This window comes from Pelobates fuscus, chromosome 4 (genome assembly GCF_036172605.1).
Source record: "Pelobates fuscus isolate aPelFus1 chromosome 4, aPelFus1.pri, whole genome shotgun sequence".
NCBI classification, from domain to species: Eukaryota; Metazoa; Chordata; class Amphibia; order Anura; family Pelobatidae; genus Pelobates; species Pelobates fuscus.
The window spans coordinates 276189593-276211251 of NC_086320.1; the positions used below are offsets into that span (position 1 = coordinate 276189593).

The 21659-nt window shown below is 39.9% G+C and overlaps 1 protein-coding gene across 1 annotated transcript in view; it reads left to right on the forward strand.

Moving 5' to 3' along the window:
• Window positions 1-17778, forward strand: part of LOC134608898 (cytochrome c oxidase assembly factor 1 homolog) — a 140529-nt gene extending 122751 nt beyond the window's left edge. The window contains exons 2-5 of the mRNA XM_063452126.1: window positions 12051-12149; window positions 13666-13817; window positions 16097-16173; window positions 17588-17778. Of these exons, the coding sequence (XP_063308196.1) occupies window positions 12056-12149; window positions 13666-13817; window positions 16097-16173; window positions 17588-17693 (429 nt within the window). The 5' untranslated portion in view covers window positions 12051-12055 and the 3' untranslated portion in view covers window positions 17694-17778. The remainder of the gene's footprint in view (window positions 1-12050; window positions 12150-13665; window positions 13818-16096; window positions 16174-17587) is intronic.
• The last annotated feature ends 3881 nt before the right edge of the window (window positions 17779-21659 follow it).

The following is a 21659-nucleotide window of genomic DNA, read 5'->3' on the forward strand; positions in this document are numbered from 1 at the left end:
CTCCGAGAGGCCACGATGATCCTGCAGCATCTAGGAATCCCCCATCACTCCCTCAACACAGACGCCCCGAAACCATTACATCATCCAACACACGGATGGAATCCGGGAGCCACTGCGGAGTTTATGCCCAGGGCACACAGGACACTGCCAGAGCCTAACTCCCCAAAGGGCCGCCTGTCGCAGGCCGAATCCAATCCAAGACACATTCCCACGTTGGCTACACACCCTCGGAGTGGACACCCATCCACAATGTGACCCTTATCCCTTATCCTTTGTTCTTTTTTGCCTTTTGATTATTGTTTTTTTTTTTTTTTTTTTCCCTCATAACTCCGGCCAAGGGGCTCCTTGGGCTAGACATAACCGAGCTGAATCCGAGGTCTGGCTAAGCTCCACCTTACGGAGACTATACCGGCTGCACTGTCATGTTATACGCATAGACTTTAGCATTGGGCCACGACAGGCTTTGTTATAATAATTTTATCGTTGATATCGTTTAAATTGTTTAAACTGCTTTCTATGGCGCATAAAATAAGCTATGCACACCACACCTCTCAGCAAGCAACCAGGGGACTGGACAACCGAAGACCACACCACTAGGGCATCTAGGCCATCCGTAACAGGATTCGCCGAACTCGTACAACCAGTAATTTATCCCCCAGATGGAGAGGAAAGGAACATATACAATTGCAGTCCGCACTCACCCACTCACCAAAACGCTCAGCGTTATAGCGCATACACAATGGGGTGACACACATCACATAGGCGCATTGCTAAGCTACCCAGATACACAACACCGGTCCAACAGTTTCGGACTCAAACAACAGACCTCAGTGACGCACGGAGAGCTCGCAAGTACCACACACGATATCAAGAGCCTCTACATAGCTTGATCTCGTGCATCACACAGAATTTTATTCTCAAACAGGACAACTCATCGACATAGCTGTAGGAACGACCTTATTAAGCGCACCTGTAATTTAACTATGCTTACACAATGTCAGAACACTTTACTCAGATATATCTAGAACCTGCGTTGCCACATAAACGACAAGACAGTTACTACAGCACGCTGTTACCAATTACAAAAAGCAGTCTTGTATATTATATTTTATTTTATGTTAATTGATAAGATACCTCTTCGTATTAGCCCTAACAAAAACTAAAATGTGCCTGGCTAATAATTGCCACAACCCGCAATGCTGTAATAATGATGTGATATATACCTTGTTACCGCTGTTGTGGCGTAATGAGGATGCGTGTTTATTTGTTGTGCACATCAAAAATAAAGAATTTTAAAAAAAAAAACGGTATATAATATGTGTTGGTGCAATAAATGACGCAAATTGTGTTTGAAACAGCAAAAAATGCAAAAATGGCCTGTGTCCTTAAGGGTAAGACAAGCTTTTGAAGCTGTGTCCTTAAGGGGTTAATTACTCAAGCTAAACCCTGTACACATCTCCATTGCCTTAATTTTGTTTAGAAATTATTACTACACACGTAAGAACAGTTTGTGCATTGCCTTTGGCTTTTGTTTCAGAGCTTCATATAGAATAGGGGACCTTGCATAACAATGTGACTATCCCAAATTTAATAAACTGTTTAATGTTTTGTTAAAGAAGCAGTGATACACATTAAAAATGTTAAACATTATAATGCATGAGATAGCATGAGAAACATAATTAAAAAGAAATGGGTGATGATCACCAATCATGGAATGAAAAATAAAAGTTATACTTTAAGTTATGTTATTCTTTAGATTATTTTATTGGGATATTGTCAAAATTGATGTTTAGTCCACTGTTGAACCTCTTGTACCTTTTTGAACCACATGCAAAATATCAGGTTGTTTCATAGTATATGATGTGCTCACCATTTCCTTGTCTGTCGCTTGACACATCATTACGTTGTCTTCCTAAACCTGCTAAAGACTGGAATTAAAGGCCACTTTACCTACGATAAGATGTCTCAAGGTTTGTTCTCAGGTAACCTAGAAGTATCAGCATTTTTGTAAATTTTGCGGGTGCCTTGAAGAACCGTAAAGCTACCATTATTACATTGTTACGATGGATTAGGCAAATTGCTACATTAAAATATAATTGTTACAGTCTAATGTACAAGATCAGCAATAGAGTAACCGGTAAAACAGCTTTGCAAGCAATATACAATTGTAAAGGCGTAATCTGGCTACATTGCTGTACAGGCTTAAATATATTTTTATATTATTGCGTGTAAAATGGGTAAAGATAAATTATTAAGAATATCTTCTCTTTCCTGTATCAGTGCACACTAGTTAAGGGGTTCCAATCTTATGTCTAAAAAACAAAACACAGAAAATGTGGTAAAGCAACATCATTGTCATTTTTTATTTTCTCCCGGCCCTCTGCCTTTTTTTGCCCTCCTATTTAACCCCCAATTCAGTGTGTTTTTTCCACGGAGTCTGGTTTTATTTGACACCACTATCTTTAAATTTCGATCACTGGAACTCTCCCCTCTGCCCTTTTCATTTATATGTGGAGCACCTTAAACACTGCCCCAACCTTTTGCATTGATGGTGTGACACTGACAGACACACACACATACTCACTGACAGACAGACACACTGACAGACACACATACACACACACTTACACATTCTTGCACACACATACTTTTCTTAATTGCTCCTTACCTTATGGAGCTGATGTGGGGCATCTCTCTGTGGTCCTTCCTGCTCCCTTGCGTGGTTTAGTGATGCCGGGTGCCAGAATATGACGTCATATTCCGGCGACCGGCTTCACTTCAGACGGCGCGCTCGAGGGAGCAGTGAGGAGCAGGAACACTGTGCTCCCTCGCTGGCCCTCCTCCCCGGCCGGGTAAGTGTTAGCAGAATAGGCACCTGCAATATGGGGAAAGCAGGTGCCTACTCTGCTATAACACCAGCATGTACTCGTGGCTCGCCGGGCCGCAAATATGGTCCTTGTGGGCCATGAGTTTGACATGCTTGCTCTAAGGTATATTTTTTGTTTTGTTTTTTTGACAAAAAATAAAATAAATAAAACTGAGCTTCCCATATGCACAAAAATGCAACATAATAAATGATTAAAAAGGGACAGAGCCACTTAAATATTCGAATAAAACTTTAACCCCTTAGTGACCAGACTGTTTTTCCATTTTCTTACAGTTGAGGACCAGGGCTCTTTTTACATTTCTGTGCTGCTTTTGTTTAGCTGTACTTTTCCTCTTACTCAATTACTGTACCCACACATATAATATACTGTTTTTTGCCATTAAATGTTCTTTATAAAGATAGCATTATTTTCATCATATCAGGTAATTTTCTGTAAAATAAAATTATAAAATTTGACACGGACGTATCAGGTACATCTGGGGTCGTTAAAGACCATTTTTTGTCGGACGTACCTGATACGTCCTCGGTCACTAAGGGGTTAAAGGAACACCATAGTGTTAGGAATACAAATGCTATAGTGTCCTGGTGGCCGTTTAGGAGACCAGAGAAGAAAAGGATCTTTTACTTCTCTTATCTCCCTTGGAGTACCAGTCTCCGTGTTGTTGCCCTGTCTCCTTGACTGAGAATCATAGATGATCTCAACCAATCCAATGATTTCCCACAGAGCATTGGAAGCCTAGTACGCATGCACGGAAAAACACAGCACTGCACCAATCAGCCGGTCTCTCTGAATGCCTACAGTGTCCCTATAAAGATGTGATCATTTTATTGGTAACGTGATGTATGAAAAGTATGCCACTTATCTATACCGGGTCCTGTGATATGAGATTAGTGTCCTGCCATCATTGGTCATTTTCAACAAACACTGGTAAAATGTATAAGTGTATCATAGAATCCACGCGTCTGGCAATTTGTGGATGGCTTTCTGCTAGCACAAAGCATGTCGGTACCAAAACCTATGCATGCTCAACTAACATGCCCTCTATCTACGCAAACGCAATACTAAATGATGTCCTTGATAACCAGCCTCAGAGGTATCAATTGGAGAGGTTTTTCAAACAAGACATATATAAAAAAATAATTTCTATATTTGAACATTGTGCTAATAACAAAACCACCTCAGATGATCTCATCAAAAAGGAACTACCACTTGTCTGGGAATTCCACCGTGAATAAAACATTGAAGAAAATCACCTATATTTTCTGTTAACATTCTTTTCATATGATGCTCTGACGTCTCTTAAACAACTATTAAGATTTTTAATTGATATTGCAAATCAGTTCAATCCAGGACACACATACATTAGAGGAGGAAATATAAAACATTGTTTCTGTTTCTCCTTTTCTCATTTTGCTCTCTCTCTGTGCTGACCGAGAGGTGCAAAAGACAGCTCTTATAACAGTGTTTGGTAGGGAGCCCGCACAGAGTTCAAGGATAGAGGTAAATACAGCAGTGTGGATTGCTACATTTCATTTTATTTTTCTTACATTGTAAAGTACAAATTTATTGCATACAGGAAATAAGTACTAACTATACAAAATATAAAAATAAAAAAAAGTGTTAAAAAAAGCTAAAAAGCTTTCACTTGTTTTTGCTAATTTTCCCAATGACCTAACCATGAAACTATGCAAAATAGTAACCCTTTAGCAAGCGTGTCAAACTCAAAGGCTAGCACGGGCCAAATAAACAAGGTTTAATTGACGTGGGCCGCAAAAAAAACTAAACAGAAAAATTAGATTTTCATATAAACGTAGGTTTATTTTGAAAAGTACAATATAAAAAAAAAACAGCATCCCCTCTTCTAAACCCCAACTCCCTCCTCTACTAAACCCCAACTCCCTCCTCTACTAAACCCCAGCTCCCCCCTATACTAAATCCCAGTCCCCCTCTCTATACTAAAGTCCAGTTGCCCTCTCTACTGAATCCCATCACCCCCCTCTACTAAGCCCTGGCCCCTGTTTAACCCCTTAAGGACCAAACTTCTGGAATAAAAGGGAATCATGACATGTCACACGTCATGTGTCCTTAAGGGGTTAAAAAAACAAACCCGGGGGCGGGGCCTGACTGCCAAGATGGCCGGACGTAATCTTTGCTAGCTCCGGCACCAGCGGGTGCAAAAACATAAACCATGTTCTACCACACACTGTCAGTGGTGCATGGTGCCCGGAAAGCGACACAGAACCCTGAACGGAACATGCCGATACCAAACGAGCATCGAGACGCAAAACGAGCGCTGGAACCGGCCATGAGGCCCAAACAGGAGCGGAGCCTACAGCCTGGGGGAGGCGGCCGATCGCCCGGCAAGGGAGCCGCTCCGAAGCACGACCCAAAAGCTGCCCTGCTACCCCCCCTCTGGACCGGCGGGGGACATCCCGGTCCACGCTGGGGGTGCCCACCCCCGCAAAGCTACAAAAACGAGAGACAAAGACCACGGTGAGACAAAAGTGCCAAGGCTCAGGCAAGATGGCGCCAACGACGCAACACATCCGTTTGAGGCCCCCCAAGCATATCTTGGACTTCTTCGACCAACTCTGTACAAGCCTCTGGACGAAGCTCGGTGCCAAATGTCATGCCTTCAGGCTAGCGAGAAGACTGGCGGCGGCATGGATTCGCCCAGCAACCCGGCGACTCCTGTGTGGACTCCGGCCAAGCACCGCTGGGGCGGCCTCTAGACGGCGCCGAAAAACAAGATGGCGGGAAAAGGCGACATGTCCAGCGGCGACAGCGCTCACTCCCTCTCACACCAGAGTGAGACCAGCCAGTACACCTAAGATGTCTACCACACTAACCTCACCAGCCACCCGAACCCCAACTTGCGACACCAAGACTCGCCAGAACGGTGAGCGCCACACAGGTACCTCGGGAAGAGCCCAGAGAGAGGAACAGCCGAAAGCCTTAACCCCTGGTGCGATCGAGGGCATTGGAACCTACAGGCAGGTACCCGCTACTCCCAGACTAGGCATCGGCTGACCCTCCAGAGACTGACCTGTCATGCCCCTCATGGTCCGTGCCTGGGCACACAATGTGGGAACTCTTGATAGGTCTCCTACTACGCAAAACTCCTCCAACGCTTGCATGTCTAAACCTGGACAACTACATCCTTGGAGGACCTTGGTTGTACCTGATAGTTCCCCACATTGAATCTTTTTTACCTCGTGGACAGTCTATATCGCATTCCCACAGCTATCTAACTAAAGTAGACACTCAGCATGATCTCTCCCAAGCGTAACCCAATTGTGCAGACACATGTACTTAACATAACATACTGCAGTTTAAAATGTGTCGAGCAGAAAAACGTGTTAGACTATAGAACGGTCTCACCAGATAGTTTCTCTCCTGATATATATAGCCACCCACCTGGTTCAACTACTGTTTAATACTTATTATTTAGTTCAAGCTACTGTTTAATACTCATTAGAGGAGTTCCACGCTAACCTTACATTTAACCCACTGTCATCTTCTACTTAACTAGATTTGTGGTTAGCATTGTTATTCTCCTTCGTACTGCAGACCTATGACAGTGACCCAGATCTGTGACTCCTCACTCATGCAACAATACTGCATACAGCGACATTTTACTGAGACTTTACCCACATGCCTAGCTAGCCTCTTTAATTCATAGTAAACGTGATTTCCTGCCTAGACATGTGGAACTAGCCTGTTATATTAATTTTACTAACACACTTAAACTAAACGAGAACATACACTGTTAACATATAGATCTCATTTACTTAAAAAAATTTGTGCTGTTTCACAACTGCCATGATGATGTCCTTCTCTACTGTCATTATTGTACTTACCCATGCTGTCGTGGCTGTGCAAGCTCTTTTGTTATAACATGCACTACAAAAATAAAGAATTAAAAAAAAACACAAAAAAAAACAAAAACCAATATTAGCCAACAGGCAGACTCACATTTCCGCTGCCAGTATGCAACTCTGGAGTCCCAAAGAAGCTGTCTGCACCCTGTGCCAAAGGGGATCCTCCCGCTAATCCTGACGTGGTGTTGCGTGCCTCCGGGTCCTCCACTGTCCAGGCATGGCCATTACAACACTGACCAACAAATACTCACTGACAGACACACACACACTCACTGACAGACACACTCCCTGACAAACACAGACACTTACTGACAGACACACACTCACTGAGAGACACACACACACATTCACTGACAGACAAACACACACTCACTGACAGACAGACATACACACACTGACATATTTACCAATATGGATACCGCACTCTCCTGGATTCCGCACTCTCCTGCAACCGGGTCTGAGGTTGGCCAATCTTCACAATGTGATTTGCAAAAGAGTAATGATGGTCCAGGCACTCAAGTACAATCCAGTGGGCAGATTTATTGAGCAACATCGAAACAACGTTTCAATTTTGCTCCAATAAATCTGCCCACTGGATTGAACTTGAGGGCCTGGATCATCATTACTTTTTTCACAACACACACACTGACAGACAGACACACACTGATAGACAAACACATTTACACAGTCTTGCACACACTCACAAATCATTTTATTTATTGCTCCCTACCTTTGGGAGCTGGTGTAGGGCCTCTCCCTGGGATCCTGTTGTGATCTTCTCTGTGGAGATCCCCCTCCTGTTCCTCACTGCTCCTTCACACGCGCAGTTTAGTCATGCCATGCCAGAATTAATTCATATTCCGGCACATGGCATCACCACAGAGGGCGCGCGCGAGGGAGCAGCGAGGAGCAGGAAGAACAGACTGAGCTCCCTCGCTGCCGCCAGCGTACTCTCCTCCCGGCCGGGTAAATTTTAGCAGAGGAGGCACCTGCAATGTAGGGAGAGCAGGTGCCTACCCTGCCTTAACAGCAAGCTGGGCTGCAAAGATTTTAATTGTGGGCCACGAGTTTGACATGCTTGCTTTAACCCCTTAAGGACACACGACATGTGTGACATGTCATGATTCCATTTTATTCCAGAAGTTTGGTCCTTAAGGGGTTAAAAGAACCCCTATGTCTATGCGTGAAAGCATTTAGGGACTTGTAGTGACCAGATGAGGTTACCAAACTGTAGTCTGTTTACCTTTAATTGTCTGAATTTAAAGATTTTACAAATTGAGTGATCACTTGTATCATTTAAGTAATCTTGTTCAAATCAATAGTGTGACTCTGCTAGAACCAGAATGACCCAAGTGTCTGCCTAGTGAGCCGGAGGCCCTGACAGATCCTAAGTATGATCATGTCTTGTTAGTTGAATATAAGTAGAAATACATTCATTTATTTTGTGTAGATCTTGTAACAGATTATAAATGCATGCAACTATTTTCCTACGTTTTAGATTTATTTTTTTGCGCTCTCTGTTTTTTTCTGTGCCCCATTATATCTTTTTTCTAGATTATTATCTTTAAGGCTGAGAAACAAATATATCAGTTTACTTTATCTCCAGAAGGCAGCTGAACAGATTTACAGTTTCCCCACGTCAGCGCTCTCAAAAACAACATAACCATGCCATTCTTACTGAAATTATGGAAAATATTTGCATGCATGTTTTCTATAGCACTGGAATGCAAACAACAAAGATAGGCCATAAATAACCTAAAAATAGATTGAATACAAAATACTGTTAACTTTTAAAACTAATAAAGGTTTATTATTTTTGCTTGGATTAAATGGAAAAACTGCATTTTTGCATCATTTGTATCAATTAGTGAATTTCTATAAAGATGATGGGATGTTTGATAAGAGTAAAAGATTTTTAGGAGTCAGCTTGGTAAGGCTTAAAGGGACACTATAGTCATCAGAAAAACTACAGCTTATTGTATTTGTTCTGGTGAGTAGAATAATTCCCTTCAGCCTTTTTGCAGTAAACACCATCTTTTCATAGAAAATGCAGTGTCTACATTATAGCCTGGGGATACCTCCACTGGCCACTCCTCTGATGGCTACTAGAGGTGCTTCCTGGGGTAGTGCTGCACACTGTGCAGTACTGCCATTCATTGTCTCCACCCTCTGCATGCAGACACTGAACTTTACTCATAGAGATACATTGATTCAATGCATCTATATGATGAGATGCTGATTGGCTAGGGCTGTGTTTGACCTTTGCAGGCTCTGCCGCTGATTTGTCTCCTTGACAGTCTCAGCCAATCCTTTGGGGAAGCTTTGTGATTTGCTCACCCACCACTTCTGATGATGTCAGTAGAAAGCAGAAAGGTCATGGGCAGAGGCAGCAGCTGCACACTTGAATACAAGTGAGATTTTACTATGTTAAGGGGGTGGGCAAGGGAGCTAGATGGTGGTTTTAACACTATAGGGTCATGAATAGGTGTTCCTGACCCTATAGTGTTCCTTTAAAGAGGGCAATCTATGCATTACATCCACTGTAGCTCATTTGTGCCAGGGTCTTTGGGCTATATCCCTCTGATTTTAGTCAAACTATTTTACAGAGATTTAACAAAAATCTGAAATTGCCTGGGACCCAAAATCCAGCCCCTGGCTTAGCATGTATGAAATGTAACTTCTGCATTAGTCTGTCCAACTTTGAGTGGTAAAGATAAGATGAGATAAAGGGACTAATCCTCCCCAACATTCTGAATCTCTCATTCCAGTCCAACACTGGATGATCTGATACAAAAGTTCATCACAACAAAGGGGCTTTGGTTGTCAGGAGAGTGTCTTATTTTGTCAAACTACTGAAAAATGCTTTTATAGACAGTGGAAAGATGGAGTCCATAGACCATTTTCCCCTTGACCACTGCAATTAGCTAATCTGGTTATAGTGCTTTTTCTTTTTTTGAGGCCTGAACTTTGTCCCAGGCTGTCTGTGGCCATAAAAGTCATTTTTCCAACATCTGATGTGAAGACATGCCTGAGTACATTTCACCTCTTACATCGGATGGGTTTAAAGAAACACTATTTATTGTATTCATGTATTCCTGACATGATAGTACTTAATAGGAGGCTCATCAGAAGGGATTCTTTTGTGCAAATATTTACCTCGCAGTAGTGATTGCAAAATGATACCTTTAATCCTTAAAGAGGTAAAATACTCAGTTTAACGTGTAGGGTTGATTTCTTTCATAACACCACACAGGCTATATCCCACTCCCATTTTATTTAGGGTATAAATTGGATAGGTTGGCTTTTATGTCCATATAAATATTTTATCTTTAAACTATTAAACGTTAAGTTTTAATTTTTTATACTATTCATTAACAGTTCCACACTCTTTGTTTTCTGTCTGTCATTTATTCTATTCCTTACTATTTTATTTACTATTGCGCAGAAACCTACACTGAACGAAAAATTCACTCTATTTTATGCAGTGATAACGATTCTTTTTTTGTATCAGTGTTAGTGAAAGTGTGACTGAATATAAATAATGTTTTGCACAGTTCTTTTAATCCTGTATAAATGTTAAAACAAGGAATGTGTTGACTGATAGTTGGCCCTCGAGGGTCAATGTTTACACCCCCATTTTCTAGATTTTTGTAGAAAAGTACATTGGTGAATGTCCAGAGGAAAAAAGTATTCAATTTCCACGATGTTTCAATGACGATGCTCGTTTTAAAATAAAAAACACTCCTAATTTCTTTCTTCGTTTGGGAGATACAATGCAAAAGGTTTTTGGAAAGGTCACATCTTCATTATCTTTAAGTACAATTACTGGACAAGACATATAAATTAGTGTAGATTTTGTAAATCCCATCAAGTGGATTACAGCTTCAACTCGGCATAAGGATGGCAAGAGAAAGTTTATACACTCCTAGAACAGTATCTAAAGAAAGAGAGAGAAAAAGATAAAACAAAAGATAGAGGGAAGTAAATGGTGAATGATTTCTTTTATATGTGTAATTGGGGTTAGAATTTTTTTTCCCCCCATAAATGATATGTGCATTTGCACAAATGACATAACATGACTGAACACAATCATAAAAATAAATATTGTAGTTCTGAATAAAGTTCATTTTACATCTATAAATGTCTATAAATGCATTCTTAGCAGTAACCATAAAACTAGCCACCAAAAATAATGCAATATACAAGATACATAAAGGTTCTATTATGGAAAATAATGACAAATCAGGGTTCATAAATCATTTGTCCTTTGTTCATGAATTCTGCTCCATAAATAAAAAGAATAGAGCTGTTGCCAGAATGAAAGTGAAAAATTTCTAAAAACCTCTCTCATCGTCTGGAATCTTTGCATAATTGGCAAGACCCTTAGTGGTGACTGCTCTGCTGGCACCGCGGCGGCTAAGCAGTGCAGGGGAATACTTACTGAACCTGACCCTTGCAGCCGTGGACATCTTCTTTCTGCTGGCCCACTTCAGCTGCCAACGTCAGTCTTGTAATCTCAAGCAATAACAAGAGTGCCACACTGAGATTTACAGAATCCTCCATACACACAGTCCTTTTCCCCTCAGTCATCACTGGTGACGGCTGAGGGCTTGACAAGGCTTAGTAAAAGGTAGCTCCGCCTTTTGTCAAGTGTAGGAAAAATACTGAGACAAAGTAGTCCTTACTTTATCTCAGTATATATTTTGACTGAGTTGGAGTTTCGATATTTCAACAGTTATTGTAAGTATTACATGAAGATTTTCTCTTTATGAAATAATTATTTTGGAAGGGGAAATGACAAAGGGGCAACTAAGGAGTCGTTCTGAGGAAGATTGGTTGAGTGAATGGTATAACAAGAACTGGAACATTCATCTCAAAGCACAGGCATCATCGTGAAAAAAGCCCAACAGCCATTAAATATATTTCTGACACACACAAAGCATACATATGAAAGCTAGATATCTAATGAACTAGTGAACTAGGATTCTTGTAGTTCTAAATACGCAATGCAAAAGAAAACATTTACTGGACTATACATTTTGATGTTCAAAATGTTAACATTTTATTTTTTTTTGGTCGTCTGTAATGGTTTTATTCTTGATTGTAGGAGGAAACAGAAAGGGCACTTGGGTATCGTTTACAGTCAGATGATTCAATCTGTGAACACAAAACATTATTTTAAGTAACTCTTAAAAATAACAAGCTTTCACATCAACTTTCACGCATGACACCTTGAGAATGACTGACGAAGGAATGAACATCTGTGTTTTTGTTTTTCCAGGAAAGATGCCAATCCCTCTAAAAAACCTTCAACAAATGGCTCTTTATCTGGGTGTGGTGTCTGGAGGAGGATGTGGCCTTATGTATTACTTTATGCAGAGTAAGTACCTATGAATGTTAAATGCTGTGTAATTTGTATCCTTTCTAATATACCAATCATATTATCTGTCTCTTCACATACACTATCACTAGGGGTTCCTTTCCCCAAGAACATCTTCAAAACTTGTAAACCAAGCTACCAATGTGGTTTTATACACTCACAGGTAAAATACATACAAGTGACTGTATATTCACATATAGATTTATTCCCCTTTGCAAGACTCAAATCAACAGTTCTTGAATACTTGGATTCATCAACAGTTCTTGAGCTGTATTCCTGCCTATTCCTCTTTATCTCCAACTCAAGACTGATTACTTGTATATTCATTGAACTGCTCTTGTTCCTAGATCTCTCCACCCCCAAGTATCTATCAATTTGTAAAGATCTACCTCTTTCTATTTTTGCTATTTGTTTTAAATAAAATGTGCATCACAATGAAAAAAATATTATTGCCATTTATTATAAAACATGTAAAAAAATATTAAATTACCGCATTCACGCCCTGAAGTTTCTAAGAAGGAGACGTTTTTAGTGTCGTCTTCTTACTAAACTCCTGTTAAAATCCCCTTAAAGGATTTGGGTATGCCATGACAATACAGACCTCTATGGAATATCAATCATATTGGATGACATCACCTGGATCCTGAATTCCTTGACCAGTTTTCAGAGTAAATAAAGAAAGCATCATATTCATTCATTTGTAGTAAATGTACACATGATGGACAGACATACATAAGAGCAATTTGTATTAAATTTCGACTGTGTTACTATAGTGATAAGTGTTCATGTCCAAGTTGGGGAAAATCATATATGAGTATACAACAAAATTTGGCTGCGGGGGAGAAAAGAAGGAAACAGTGATAAAAGAGTGGGGAATAAAGACACATCAGTGAATTGGTTGCAATATCCTCACCCCCGCCTCCTCCATTTGATAAACCTATACATATATATATATATATATATATAGACACCTATACCCGGGGATTGGCAAATAACAATAAAAAAAAGTTAGGCCATATTCTTAGTGATCTCAGCATCTACATAATTCAATAGTCATGCAATAGAAGGCTTTTTATACAAAATGTTCCTGGTTCAGACCTGAATTGAATAAGGAAGATGTGTGGCCGTAGTGGGTCGAGAAAAGAGGAATATGTAGGGTCATATAGTGCAAAGTATATTTGAATGGTTAATGAAAGCTGGCTAGGGAATTGATATGTCTGAAAGATAAGAAGTATTGTCAGAAGAATGCTCCCTGGTGTATTCAAATGAAACTAATCGGTATTCTATTTGTGATACCTAGATCAAGCATTACTGAATGACCATGTGCTGACTGCTCTTTATATTTTTACATGGTTACCCATTTCCTGTAGGACAGGAGTGCTAACAATATATGGGAATTATATACGTATCTGCATTTAAGAGCACAATTAGTACATTTTTGTATGGATTGCAGATTTGTGAAACAAAAACGTATGTAATAATTTCAATTTAAAAAAAAAAAATGATATATTTTTAGAGACATTTGCCAAGAAGGAATATTACTTGTCTGCCATTGAGAAGTTGAACAGCAAAACTGAAGCTCTCGAGCTGCTAGGAGCACCACCTCTAAAAATCCACTTCCTTCGGCTGACTGACAAATACAACCATGTTAATCCATCAGCTGCTCAGGTACATTGTGAAGATCTTTTCTATTAAAACAGCTGTTCTCACTGCTTGCAAAATTGTTATTAAAGATGCACTATATTCATCAAAACATTTAAATGAAGCCGTTTTGGGGTATAGATCATGCACCTGCAGTCTTGCTGCTCAATTCTCTGCCGTTTGGGAGTTAAAACTTTCTTTTTAGGCAACCCGTGCCACACCTTCCTACACCCCTCCTGTAAAGAGAGATATAATGTTTAAGCTTCCTGTATTGCACAGTTTGTTTAATTTAGTATTTCTTATATCCTGCTTTGTTAAATGTCTGGGGTGGGGAGGGCACTCCTGACACCATAACCACTACAGCACAGCCAGTTAAGAAAAAATAAACTTTACTCCTACATGCTAGAGATCGTCTTTAGTAACACCCATTGTATTATATAGTATTCTCAAGTTTTATAATTAACATGTTAGAGTATGATTAGAAAGTCAAATCTCTAGTGCACACTACCACAAACCAACTTTTTGTTACAGTCTTTTTAAGAGCTTAACTCCTTATGGACTGAGGCAATTCTATAATTTCATCACCAAAACAAAAACTACAATTTTGTTACATGCTTGTTCACCTGAAATTGTCCCCTTCTGGGCACCCACATAATATATATAATTTTTTAAAAGTGTTCTTGTCATAACCAAAAACAAACACATACACTCTCATTTAGTAATATGCGAAAACAGAGAAAAAACATTTCATGGTTCTGTGTTTAATTTTTTTCACAACTAGTGCCCATGTCCCATATTTCTTTTACATTCTTTTCCTAGGGGAATGGGTGGAATTCAGAAGTTTTAAAATTATTTGCTTTTAACTTTGACTTGCTTAGATTTATCATTTTAATTTAAAGATTTTTTTTTTTAAACAAAGAAATACATTCAGACTAAGGAATGGGGTCTTATGAGACCTCAAGGATCATCTCCGCTCTTAACAGAGGATCCAGTTGATGACATCACCAGGTATCACTGCACAGTGTAGAATACTAACACTGTATCATAGGGTAAGACACTTGTTTCTCGTCTTGTGCTGTTTTGACATAGAGCCACAGAGTCTGTCACAGAGGTGCAGCAGCTTTCTGTGTGATCAGACACAGACATTGTGATCAGCCAAACTGGGGAGGTTACTGGGGAACTCAATCAGGGTCTCATTAGACACCTGGTGTCATCAACCGTGATGTTGTGGGGTGTGGCCAAATGTGGAAGTTAATTGGATGGGGGTCACACCCAGAACATGCATTTCCTAATAGTGATGCTGCTATAAAGGCCAAAATATATACAATATGCAAATTCAGGAAGCTTTCACACACAAAAAATACAGTGTTAGAACTTTCAGAGCTCTTTAAAATCACCTATTACATGCAAACTGCAATACTTACCAATTAAATTGCACCCAGAGACACTACTCAAATGAATGCTTTGCTGTGGTCACTTTAAAGGGTTACCTGGTGTGGAGGGGTGTGGTGCTCATCCCAAAAGGAATATGGTCAGGACTCCAAATACATACAAAAAAAAAAAGGAATTGTGGACACACCCAGAACATGCATTTCTTAAGAGGTGCTGATGTCAAGACATAAATATATACAAAATACACATTGTCTTCTCAAAATCACCTATTTTAGCAAATAAATATGGGAATTTAGTCACACAATATGGATGTATCTTATTTAAGCCCACCACTGCTTCACAGTACTCCAGTAAACCACAACATAAACCCCACTTTACTCCTGACACCACAGCCACTACGGTTTATTAGAGCAGTTAATTTAGCAAACATACACAAGGTTACTAAATGAGGTTAGATATGGGCCTAGTCAAGCGTGAAGTAGTTAGTTGGGCTACTGAGAAAAAGAGTGTCACATTCTTATACAATCAGGATTTAATGGTTCTGCTCTTAGACCTGGAGCATATTCATTCCTAATCTTCTCCACTGAGTCATATTCAGCAAATAAAGGCATGAAACTTGTAAAGTTTCCAGAAAGACAAGTACAAAGCATAGCAGCTGATGTCATATGATAGGAATTTGTTAACAACCTTGAAGGGTTCTCTATAAACCTGTCACTTGGCATTGATGTGAATTCATGTTGTGTCCTTATGCATATGGAATAAACTCTGGAGAGCAGATTGCTCCACATCTCTTGCTGTAGCCAAACCTAATTGTATATTGTAGATGTGTAATAATTGCTTCCCAATGTAGATAACTACATGATATATGGTGTAAGCCCTTCAATGATGTTAATGCTATTCAATACATTCAACAGATCAAAATTCCAGTGTCAGGAACCATATCAGCTGGGTACCTGTATACCACGTCAGTCAGAGACAGCTTTAGTAAAAGGTGGGTACATGAAACATGTACATGTATGTAATAAAGTACTTAATTGTTTGCTTTTAAAAGTAAAATGTTTTATTTTGTTATTATTTGTTGTATCAAACTTTTAAACTCATTAGATTAAATGTTAAAAATGTTCTTCCTTGCATTCGGATATTGCTTAGGACAAATGTTGTTAAAAACATTTCAACCTTTCATTGCTTAGGTATGAATTCCTTAAGCAAAAAAAAATCCCCCACAATTTAGTTTTATTGCTATCGTCACTTGAAAGGAGAATATTACATAATAAATTTGTTTCAAACATCCACCCCAGTCATTCCTAAAAAAAGTACATTACTAGAACACGTTATTTTGACATCTATTTAAAGGTTTACACAAGGGTGGAAGAAGCACATGAAAGGTATTTGATGATAATATGTTACAGAGGATTAGTTCCTGGCTTTGAACCTGGATCTTCAGTAAAGGAGCTGCACATGAATAAATGAGATCTGTGTCATCTGTGTTTAGTATTACAGGAACGTGCTCTCTGTCTCTCTCTATAGATAGATAGATGTTTATTTATTTATGTTCAATTAGCCATTTCCCTTTTGTTGTTTATTTTACTGGGTCCTTCTTAGAAGAAGAAAAAGAATCCGTAACAGTTCCATATACTAGAGACAGGAGCGTTTTTGCTCCACTTGGGCCCTGTGGCTGGATTTCCTGGATGGGGGACGTCTGGGTAATGGGGGACAGGTTCTGAGGCTGCAGAGGAGTTGTGTAGCTCCTTTCTGTCTCTTGATCATTCTTATTCTTAGTGCTTTGCCTTTCTCCTCTACTTTTCTTCTCTACTCCCTGCTTTCTCCCAAGTGGTGAGTCTTCCCTGTACCCTATCCCGCTTTTTGTTTGCTCATTATCCATTATGCCCTAATGAAACACATTAGCCTCTGGATTCAGTCCAAGGCTTTCCCTGCTCTGCCCGAGTCACATTATCTCACATCTTGAAAGTACAAAATGTATGCTGGCGATTGCCCACCTTTGAAACAGCCATTAGATCTATTTGCCAAAATCAATAAAAGAAATTTATCATTTTGGTTATTAGAATAGATTTATACTACTATTTGAAAGAAGAGGTTATCGGTGAAGGTCAGGACTTTATTTGGATGTATTTCATGAGAAATGTATTCTTCATGTCAAATTCAAATCTAAAATGTAAGTCTGAACATAGAATCAAATCTAGGACAAACATTGCTCTCCAGGGAAAGATCGGATCTCTTTGACGGTTTAAGATTAGATTATTACCCCTTAAAGTTTTTTTTTTGTTTGGAATTTGGGGCTCAGTTGCTTTATTAAGATCCACAAAAATAACTATGGGTACTTGGATTGGCGATATTTTATAGACTAACCTTGAATATTAACATATATCCTGCTCTCTGTTTTATAGATGGGATCTGCAAGAGGTCACTTTACAATTGAACAATGGACAGAAGATTCCTGTTTATCATTCAAATGATGACGATGGGGAAAAAGAACTAGAACAAGGACTATAAAGTGTGACGCAACAAAATTCACATATTTTTGTAACTCGCTGTGAAAGTTTTTTTTGTTTTTTTTATTATTTTTCTTAATTATAAATATGTGCCAGAAAATTTACAAAATGTGTTTTATTCCAATCGTGCACACACATGCTAAGGTTTGTAAATTACTGAGCTTATAAATTGGGGTGGGTGCGCTGTGTGTAATTCCAGACATCATCCACTTGGGGGGAGGAAGGGAAGCACAAAACAATGTTCAGGTAACTATATCTTTAAAACGATATACATTGTGTGATTCACTGTCAGGTATAACTGTCTGCAGGTGATCTTGACATCCAAATGCTTTGAAGGTGGTTTACTTTAAAAACGTGTGCCATTTGGTGCTCCCACCGTTTTAAAGATTAATTGTCTCACTAAAAATAACCAACCAATTTACAACAGAAAAGCCATAGTTTTATAGTTGTCTAAATAAAAAAAAAATATATATATAAAGATTTATGGATTATTTTGTCGTGGACAGGCTTTAGGTATATTGTTTGGTAGAGTGTGTGTTCTGGCACATAATATGCTAATCTAATTTATGACATCACTTTGCCCAGCGTCAAGAAACGTAATACAAGCAAATTGTATAAATAGATGGATAGGTAAATATTTTGGAAATGCCAGAAAACCAGACTCACAAACGTGGCATCCATATCTAGGAGCATATAAATAGCTGGACCCATATACCTGCCAAAGTGTACCAGCTATGAAGGTGACTTTGCTCTGTCCAGCTTTTCTTCTATATTATTTAAATGGGAAATGTTCTGTCTAATCATCTTGCAGTGCAGCCGTTTTTACCTGTTTCTTGTTTTGCAAGGTTTTCAAAGATCAAAGGCTAGGAATTTGACAGTAACCAAGTCACCTGCACATGTAACAGACAGAGATTAATGGAGCCTGTCATTTTATCTCTATTGATCTTATTTTATTTAAAGTAGAAATGCCATTGGTATTTTTTAAAGTTCTCATGTAGTTTGTCTTTGTTGCACTAACTTGGCTCTCCCCAAGTTAAAAGGATAATCTAGATGTGGACCTCGTGCTCACTGTGCCTAGAGTGGTGTTCGCTGCACCTCGCTGACGAGGCCCAAAGAAGGCTGAAACGATCATCTGGGATTGCTGTATCTCTCATGCAGAGAGAACATGCCAGCATTTTGGTTCTGGACTGCCATTGTGGGTGGGATCAGTCTTATATGCTTTGGAACTGTTTCTCTCTGTAATAGCACAAGTGAGCAAAAACTTTTTTTGAGGGGTTTTACCAAAGGCAAACTACTGAGTTCATGTAAGCGCTTGTCCATTCTCAGAGTTTCTATATTCTTTGTGTTTATTATATATTGCACTGGAATTTCATACATGGATTTTCCATAGAGCACCAGTACAATTCCTGTACATTTACCAGGAGATTGCAAGAGGAAAATTGAGGTGCAGAAGGGGAGAGCTTCATAAAGGTATATCTACTTTCTCTTTCTCCCCCTCAAAAACAATCATGCAAGGATAATAGGTTCAGTGGCCTAGAGGAACCCCAACTCCCCTAGTATGCATACTAGAAGACCATGATATTTTCAATCCATAAACTCATGGTACTTACTCCCTACCAGGGCTACAAACAAAACCAATAGTCTATTGCTACGCATTTCTCACTAACCTAGTTTTTAATATAACATATAAGAAAAGGTGACAGCACACAAGTTATATAAATACAATGTAGCAACACTGTGTGGAATCTATAAATAACAAAAAAAAGACCATAGCATTGTACAGTAAACATATTAAAGTGTATAAGTGCTTTTTGGTCCACTTGAAATAAGCTGGCTCAGACCAGACACTTAATTTGGAGGACCCAGTGGATACAGGAAGTGGGTCTGGTGGTTCTTTGTCCCTTCGTCTTACACATGTACAAATCCAGGATGCAGGAAATTGGTGAAGGTAAAATACTTTATTGTACAAATAAATAAAAGTATAAATCAGACCTCACACGAACTACAAAGTCCACTTTATCAGATGGTGTCCGGCTGACGTCATCAAATTGCGTCGGGACGCCCTACGTTTATCGGCATCTTTGCGTCCCGACGTAATGACCATAATGGGTTGTTCCATCCTCGGAACCGTGGGTGTCATACACGTCGGAAAAGGCGGCGAACTGACGCCATTTTTTCGGAGTGGCCACTCTCATATTCAATACTATATACCATAGATATTGACATCATATATAATGTACAACGGGTTATTTAAAATAAACAGGTTATTATCATACCTATTATCATTAGCACAGATGTAATGAATACATTCCCGAATACATATTTAAAGAAACTACCATCAAATAAGACAAGTAAAAAATAGAGAAAAAAAAATATTAGGAACCTAAAATAGAAATGATGAGATAAATAAAAGCAATTAGTAAAATACACACAATTGTCAAAATGCAATTATTCAAAAGGAAATATAATAGAAAAGCAGAGTTCATATACAGGAATTAATCTCAAAATCAGCATTTAAACTACTAACCTTACTTCTTCTGTAAAACTTTTTTTTTTTCACTTTGAAAAATGAAAAATAAAGGATCTTTAAAAAAAAAAAATATCAGCATTTAAGGCCTTAGGTAATAGGGTATCCAAATAATAAAAATCCACATAATTTCACATTTGCTTAAAAGACTATTAATATCTCCTCCTCTCCAGTGTGTCGTAACATTTACAATATAGTCCACTGGCTTCTCCATTATGGACCTTGAAAAAAAATTTTTTGATACGCTATGTTATCTTTAAAAAATGTTTTTAGGGGGGCGGAGCTTGACCAGCTAGCTGAGAAGTCGCATGTCGGCTGGGCTCCCACCGCTTACGCTGAAAAAAGGGGGATACCCGCCAAACACATGCCTCGAGACGTACCGGAGTGCGAAACCCGACACGGGAGCACCCTGGTGAACATCCTGATACCCCAAATGTGGGGTCCCCACAGACGAGAGCGGGAACAGGGAAGCCGCGGCCTACAGGTGATGGAGCCGGGGAGAGGCGGCCGCTCTCCCCGCACTCACATCGGCAAGGTGGTAACACAACTACCCAGTCCCCCCCCCCCCTGGACCGGTGGGGGTGATCCCGGTCCACAGGCCACGGACGGCGAGACCAAGCATGCAGGCTGAAACGGCGGAGGCCGGTAAGATGGCGAATGCCACGTGCACTCCCCAAAGTGGCACTAAAGGGCCCGACATCCTGGGACAACTGGACGCTATACTTGAAGCCTTCTGGGCAAAACTAGCAAACAGACAGCAGGCGTCCACCCAGCCTCCAGACAAGTACACATGTACAATGCCACCCGAGCAACAAAGCCGTGAACCTACAACCCAGCAAAGGCAAAACGCCTCAAGATGGCGCCGACTAACACGGCTTCCCCCAACGACACACAAGGTCACTAGGCACAAGAACAGGGTGAAAGTCTACCACCGCCGTAAATCGCAGCCGAACTCACAGAACAGCACACGTGCACAGCCTGAAGAAAAGCATGCGAGGAACAAGCCTACCCCTACGCGCTGGACGAGATCCACAAAACCGCGAGCTCCACATACCCAATTGAGCCCTTCCTACGTACAGCACCAGGAAGCACAAGCCACGACGACCGACCAGCAGGGGCTGCAGCCTACCACAGATAGAATGCGACCGACCAGTCAAAGAATAGACTACCTGCTACAGCACACTAGTGGCATAGGGTGAAGGTTTGCAGTAGCCTCTATCCCTGCTACCACTCAGGTCAGCAGAGCAGAACTATGTGTATTTACCATGCTACTGCCAGATACCCAGCGGTCAAAAGTGTCAATTGATATTGTCAATGTTAAGTGCAGATCAAACTGCCTCTGTAATCATTTACACTACAGTTAGGTTTGGCTCTTTCTAATTCATATGGGAAGCCACCCGGGGGGTACTTTAAGCAGATACAGTGCACACTCTAATCGCC